The 8,207-nt window shown below is 33.8% G+C and overlaps 2 protein-coding genes across 2 annotated transcripts; both read left to right on the top strand.

Moving 5' to 3' along the window:
- The first annotated feature begins 1,568 nt into the window (after positions 1-1,568).
- On the top strand, positions 1,569-3,106 carry LOC125027799 (protein spaetzle-like). Its single transcript, XM_047616934.1, has 2 exons — positions 1,569-1,730; positions 2,327-3,106. The coding sequence occupies exons 1-2, from the start codon at positions 1,569-1,571 to the stop codon at positions 3,104-3,106; spliced, it is 942 nt and encodes a 313-aa protein (XP_047472890.1).
- A 2,720-nt stretch (positions 3,107-5,826) lies between these two features.
- Positions 5,827-6,567, top strand: LOC125027798 (protein spaetzle 3-like). The gene has a single exon (XM_047616933.1). The coding sequence runs from the start codon at positions 5,827-5,829 to the stop codon at positions 6,565-6,567; it is 741 nt and encodes a 246-aa protein (XP_047472889.1).
- The last annotated feature ends 1,640 nt before the right edge of the window (positions 6,568-8,207 follow it).

The following is an 8,207-nucleotide window of genomic DNA, read 5'->3' as shown; positions in this document are numbered from 1 at the left end:
TTATGGAATTTGGAGCCTAAATAAAGACTTTTATGAGTGAAATTGGTTTCTTTGGTTATTATTGTTACTTTAAATATTGTAAGTATAGGAATAAGGTAAGTGCTGAGGAGTGCAGGAACCTCTCCTTATCTTGTCAGGGTTAGGTCTGCCCTCTAGTGGGCCACCTCGCCACCTCACCTTCTTGCCGCGCAACTTAGGTCTTCTTTGCCGTGACGTCACGTTTGTTAACCAATGCAACCCATTCAGACCTTCACCTTTTGAACACTGAAGTTTACCATTATTTTTATTATTTTTTAGTATATGTTACGAGTATAGTTTGAAAAACTAAAGCCTGCTAATTATAGTTTATCGTATATTGCCAATACGTGACAGACCATGACAACAACAACAATAATAATAGCAGCAATAGTAATAACAACGATGCTAATAATAACAAAATTGATACAGCTAAAAATTATAACATTGTAAATAATGATGTTGATAATAGTAAAAATAGTAATGATAACACTAACAATATAAAATCACAATAGTAATAATACTGATAACAACAATAATAATAACAACAATAATAAAAATAATAATGATGATAATTATAAAATATAATCACATTTATAATAAGAACAATAATGACAATGATAACAATAACAAAGAAAAGGATGGCAATGATGTGGATAATGGAAGCACAGCAATTATGGTAATATAGCAACAACGTAAATGACATTGATATTCATAATGAGAGCAATAGTTATAGGAATGATATTAAAGAAAAACATACAATCCTTTCGTTAATTAGAATATATAGCAAAAATAAATATAATGGCCATAACAGTTTAAATGATGATAATATGGATGTAATTAAATCAAATATTGATGATAAGAAATGAAGCCATGGACTTAATAATAACAATAATAGTAAAGATAAGGACACACACATATACCCAGCCACACACACATACATATTTATGTATATGTACATATATAGCTAAATATAGCCTACATATGTGTATTGTATATATATGCATAATACGTATGACTGTATATATATATATATATATATGTAGATATATATATATTAGATAATGTATATCATACATATATATGTACCTATATATGTATAAATAGACTAATAAATGATTAGATGAATAGATAAATATATATGTACACACACACACACACACAGATGTATATATATATATATATATATATATATATATATATATATATATATGCTTACATACATATACATATATACAAGTATATATAGGTATATGTATAGTATATATATATATATATATATATATATATATATATATATAGGTACTTATATATGTCTGTATATAAATGCATACATATATGTATATATGTATATGTATACATACGTATATACGTTCACACACACACACACACACGTGTGTGTGTTTGTGTCTGTATGCTTTCATATACTGTTGTGTGTGGATATATGATATAATTTAGGCGCATGTATGTATTAATGAATTTGTGCAAAGGTTTACTGTACGAATGATACATATATAGTAAAAAATAAGGATATGCACTTATGGGACCCATGAATGAACGCTGAATTACTTTCACCTTTCGGAGACGCTATAGGGGTGTATGGGGTGTGGGTTAGGGGAGGTAATGTTCCCTACATAAAGGAGGTCCTTCATCATGGTCGCTACAGTTCGAACGCGCCGAGAGCTGAGGGTGCAGGCATGGCTTTACAATACTTGGTGAGTTTCTGTTATCTTCTGTCTAGAAAATAAAATCTATATAGGATGATGCAGTTTATCATCTCCACGTCTGTATATACAGGTAAAACAGCAAATACGCATATGTATATATCTGCAAACGATATATATATATATATATGCATGAATATTTGAATAAGTATTCATGTGTACATATCCGTTTATATGTGTATTTGTGTATATAAACATTAGGATATATACAATATAAGTATACATTTATGTACATATATTACATATGTAAACAAGTATACATATACAAGTTTATACATATTTACTTATATATATTATGTAAATTTATATACATATATACACTCATACATACATATCTTTATATATACTCAAACATAAGCACACAAATAACTAACAATGCTTATTCACATATATTTTTTGGCCATAAGCCTGTGTGCGTGAATGTATATATACTTATCTTTGTAAGTATAAAACAAAGATATGCATCTTAACATTTATCTAAAGTTATATGTGTACACTTGCATATGTACACATATAAATATGCACCTGTATATGTGGACGTGTATATATAAGTACGCACACGAAATACCACATTTAACGGAGACTAGGTTTATCAACATGCACACATTTTACCATATTTTGTGTTGCAGGTTTCGCTGTCTTTGGCGGTCGCAGTTGTGGCCGATCAGAGCTCACACGTCAGCATCAGTCTCGGCGGTGCTCCTGCTGTCAGCCATCACAGCTCCTCTCACCACGCACGCCCTTCATACCACCATCAACCTACCTACCACACGCAGCCCTCATACCATCCACAACCTTCCTACCACCCTGCTCCAGCTTATCACCCACAACCTTCCTATGAGCATGAACACGAGCCTGCTGTGCCAGAATGTGCTGCCAATACAACCAAAGCATGGTGCCTCCAAGACGACCATTATCCTACCTACGAGATCAAACATGCAGCCGAGTATCACTACGAGAAGCTCCTTTCCCTCTATGCTGACGTAGCCGACCTCAACACCGAACTGTCTGTGGAACGACCAAATACCTTGGATGAGGAAACTTACTTGTGCCCATCAGAGACCGCTTACGTCAGGCCCCTTCGTGCACAGAACACCGAGGGGAAATGGCGTGTCATTGTAAACAATATCGATGTCCATTATCAGACTCTTACTCAGACAACACGCATCGAAGAGTGTCTCACTTCCGCCGATGCATGTCCTCTGGTGCCTGAGTGCTACGAGTCCAAGTGTCTGCAGAAGTCCATCTACCACCGCTTCCTTGTCTACGACGCCTATGATCAGTACTTCCCCTTCGCCATCGAGACATTCAAGCTTCCCGCTAGCTGTGCTTGTCTGTTGGGTGCCTACACCATCGATCATTATTAGTTCAACAAACACCTGATCTTAAGCCATATCGGGGGGGGGGGGGGTTGAACTTAATATGAATTTAACAATATTTTATCATTCCTAATGCCCAGGGAACAAGGCATACCGTTCATGGAAAGTCGTGAAGTATGTGAAGAAAGCAGTTTTCTAGCCACCTTTTGATCATAATATCTACAGAATTGATACAAATGACATCTAAATCCCCCTCTTTTGTGAAGAATGAAAATAAATATAATTTTTCGTATTAGATATTTACATATTTTCCTTTTGATAACTTGAATATTTCTAAGTCATATATTTTTTGCATGTTTATGTATATGTATGTATATATGTGTATGTATGTATATGTATATATACATATATACATATATAAACTTAGAAGCATACATATACACAAACACAAACATGTATATGGTTATGTATATACATACAAATTCTTATATAAATATAGATTATACATACAGTATGTATACGATGTACACATATATGTACGTATATAAGGATATATACGTATGTATATTTGCATATACATATATGTATATATATTTACAGACACACATATATATGTATATCTCCGTCTCTCTCTCTCACTAGAAAGTACATATGTGTATACATGTAGATAGGTATATAGTAAATAAATATGGTGCGTACGCATATTTAACGATGTATATGTATATAGTATAAATATATATGTATATATATATAGTATAAATATATGTATATATATAATACGTATATGTATACTCACGCACACACACGCATATACCTAAATGCACAATTATGTATGTGCGAATTTATGTGTATACACTATATAAATATAAAATAAATACATGTAGATAGTAAACACAGTCCATGACAGTGGGGATGAACGCTGATAATATAAAGGAACATGATTATGTGATTATGCATAATAATCATTATGACAGTTATAATTACAGAAATAATAGTGATAATGAATATGTCAATAATGATAATAGTAACTTAATGATGATAGTACTAATGATAATAAAATCGCAGTTCTGATAACAATGGTGATGGTCCTGAAAATGATACTACTGTTATTACCAATAACAAAAATCTACGTAATAATATTGACAACAATAATGCTTATATTATCATCATGCTTATCATTATTACAATGACTATGGTCATCCTTATCAGTGATATCAATGATTGTGATAAAATGAGAAATCAGTGCTAATAGATGTAAAAATAATTGTTACTATTGGTTAACTCTATATATGTATATATACATATATTCAATCTAAACACTGTCGAGAAAATCAGAATATTTTCGGCAAACATATAACATATAATGTGTTGAGTGGTGATTAATCAATAAGGAGCATTGTGATGGCGTGTCATGCGGAAAGGTGGCAGGAGAAGCCGATTTTTTTTCTTCAAGCATATATAATCATCGTTTTTTTTCTCATCAACGGAGTCACGTAAGCGACTGACATGTTCTCTTTCGTGTCATTTCCAAATCATTGCACTCATGACCTTTGATGTCTAGCACATTCATTTCTTCTTCTCATTAACCATTCTGAACTTTGGGCGGTCTGTCCAGAAGGAATATTGATTACTGTCGTAGTGACGAGCGGCGGTTGTCTCTGTCTTTATGAAGTAAAATTCACCGCATAATAGCTCGATTACCCTTATGAGCATCACGCTCATTCTTGGGAGCAAGTCGACTGTGAGGGTTGACGAGGCCTAGGCGCCTTCACTATCTCCGTTAATAGTAATGTTGTGGATTAGACCATTTCCCTTAATAGCTGAAATGTGAGACCACCACCACTGTGCGGCTCAATAATTGGTGAAATTTATGAATATTAGCTAAATCAACATAGTACATGACTAATAGACATACATACACATGCACATATATGTGTATGTATGTATGTGATTGTGTATGTAGAATATGTATGTGGTGAAAGTGAATCAAGAGTCTTATAAGTTTAAATTTATACAAAGTTTTAAGAATTTACACCTGTACGTGTATGTAAACATATATATGTGTGTATGTGTACAGTATGTGAGACTGTATGTATACATATATATATGTATATAAATGTATATATGAACACATATATAAATATGTACATATTTATGTACTTATTTCTCTGTGTGTATACATATAGGTGTATGATACTTTTCATTCACTTTCATAAAGATCAGACCTTGGAATCGCTCATCTTCGTAGTGCGTGGGCGTGGCCAAAAGCTAATTCCGCGCATCTGCACTCGTGTAAATAAACAATAAATGCTGATATGTGCAGGTGAACGTTTCTAGGCAGGTATGTTATTTATATAAAATGCAGTATGTGCGTGTGTAAATATATGCATACATTTATCTATATATATATAATTATGTACAGATACATGTACATATAATTATATATATACCCAAATGTGTGTATATATGTATATATTTACGTATTTCTCTATATGTATACATATATATGTGCATGATACTTTTCGTTCACTTTCACGTAGATCAAACCTTGGAGTCGTGCATCTCTGTACTGCGTGGGCGTGGCCAAAGCACACCTGGAGTATATAACCTCGATCATAACGGGTGGGCCAGTAGAAGCGTTTCTCGCATCTATCTGCTCGTGTCATCATGGCTCTTACGTTGGTAGGTTGTGGCAATACTGGCATCTAGAGCTGTCTTCACTGTACTATCTGAAGAATTGGTCTTTACAAAATGTTTATTTTATTTTAATGTTAATCTTTTCTTTCCAGTTGGTCGTTCTGGTATGCGCCGGAGTCGTTCTAGGCTCCGTCCATCCTCCAGCATATGGCCATCACCCACAGCCAGCTAATGGTCATCATGCGCCTGCTTACGGTCATCGTGCACCTGCTTACGGCCACCAGCATACCTATGAGCACGGTTACTGCGACCCAACTGTTGCCCCCGCATGCGCTGCCAACTCTACTCTCTCCTACTGCTTGGAAGACACTGAGTATCCCGAGTACGAGATCAAGGCTGCCATCACTGCCGATCACCTGTTCGCCAAGAAATACGCTGACGTGGCCGACCAGTCTGCTGATGACCTGGTAGACATGCTTACCAAGGATCAGGAGGAGGCCTTCGACTACTCTTACTACACTGGAGCCTCCACTGGGGACTCTCCCTACGATGCCACTCACTGGGCTGGTCCAGAGGGTTATATCTGTCCCTCCGAAGTGGTGTATGGCATGCCCAAACGTGCTCAGAATGTGGACGGCAAGTGGCGCGTCATTGTGAACGACGTTCATTATTACAGCCAAACTGCCCGCCTCGAAACTTGTCTGTTCCCAGAGGCTGCTTGCCGCGCACTTGCTCCTTGCTACCAGAGCCACTGCACCCAGAAATCAGTGTACCACCGACTTCTCTCCTACGACCCATGTGACCCCTACAAGGGTCTCTTCATCGACATTTACAAGATGCCATCTGCCTGCTCCTGCCACCTTCCCGCCTAACATACCACTGCAACGCTCCTCAACGAAACACCTCTTCACACACAATCTAACACTTCATGGCCACCACGGAACCACCGACAATCCCTGTTAGAAGTAGAGAACACCCCACGTAATCAGAGAACTGCTTTCTTCACGTATCATCACTCGTCATGCTAGGAACCAACGAGTCGCTCTCATCGTTGCTCTCTTTCTCCTTTTCATTTTCCTCTTCACTTCACCCATGTAAGAGGTAGATGCGAGATGTCCATAGTAATATTTATTCAATCAATAAATTACTGTTGAGCTTATTACATGATTTGCTACGCCTTGTCACAAAAGTTATTCATATAAAAAAACTAAAGATTCAGCATCCGTAACTTTTGAAGGGTAAAGGTGAGAAGCTCTCCTTTGCTAATTCCAGATTCCCCAACCATTGAAGATGAAGATGCTAGTAATAATGATAATTGTCAATATCAAAGTAATTAAGATAAATAGTGGTAAAAACAACAGTAAAACCATAACAGCAATGATAACAAAATGAAAAATGACATTAATGATAATCATAACAGTGATGATTATGATAATAATGCTACCGAAAGCGATGTTTTCTAAAGATAATGTTAAATATATAATTGTATTGACAACACTATCAAGGAAAATTATATAAATTATAGTGATACTACAAGTGATACGAGTAATAATGGTGATATTAATGATTAAAATAATAGAAAGATAATAAGGAATAACGATAATAAGAATATAACTATAATAATGATAATAAAATGAAAATTATAGATACTAAAACAAGATAAATTGATTAAAAACATCAGTGATAATGCCAGTTTAAAAAATGATAGAGGGTTAAGGATGATAATGATAATATAACCATTGCCTTATGATGATGGTTTGGATAACAACAAACAATAAAGATAATACAAAACAGGTGATTTAAAATATAATATTAATGTTAATAATAATACCAAATAGCAATAACAATGATTGATAATAACTACTATAATGATAACTATAATGAAATAGTGATAATGTATATAATAATCAGATAGTAACAATGATAATTATAAAAGCATGATAACAAAAAAACGTAATGATATAATAATAACAATACTGTGAATAACGATTAACACTGGTACAACAATAATGATAACAGAGCCTACAATGACAGAGACAATGATATTCTTAATAGGAACAATAGTTATATAGTGTTAATGAATAAGATACCGTGTCTTAACATTCAAGAAACTTTTAACATCCATAGTTGAAATGATAATGATAATAATGCTTGCAAATAAACATGTTAATAATGATAAATGAAAGTCATAGCATTATAATAATAATAATAAACATGATACCAAATTACGCCCACACGACATTATATAAAGTATCAATATAAACTATATATAGGATATATTTATAATTTATTTTATACGTTTATACATATAGGCATATTTGTTTATATGTGAATATATATATATTTATTTTATTATAATATCTATATGTGAATATATATATCATGTAATACGTATATTGATATTTGGTACATGACAAACCATATATAAGTAAATAGAATAAATAACAAATTAGTATAGTACATAATATGTACAACATATATTACAGGTACAGATAATCATTGGTACAAATAG

This window comes from Penaeus chinensis, chromosome 8, assembly GCF_019202785.1.
Source record: "Penaeus chinensis breed Huanghai No. 1 chromosome 8, ASM1920278v2, whole genome shotgun sequence".
Classification (NCBI taxonomy): Eukaryota; Metazoa; Arthropoda; class Malacostraca; order Decapoda; family Penaeidae; genus Penaeus; species Penaeus chinensis.
The sequence above is the reverse complement of the archived record's forward strand: the minus strand, read 5'-3'. Positions and strand labels throughout refer to the sequence as shown.

What these genes read in the sequence shown, in the direction of transcription:
- LOC125027799 (XM_047616934.1), top strand. Translation starts at nt 1,569, where the DNA reads ATGAACGCTGAATTACTTTCACCTTTCGGAGACGCTATAGGGGTGTAT. An exon ending in GCATGGCTTTACAATACTTG is followed by an intron (nt 1,731 to 2,326) that starts GTGAGTTTCTGT and finishes AACGGAGACTAG; the next exon opens with GTTTATCAACATGCACACAT.
- LOC125027798 (XM_047616933.1), top strand. Translation starts at nt 5,827, where the DNA reads ATGTTAATCTTTTCTTTCCAGTTGGTCGTTCTGGTATGCGCCGGAGTC.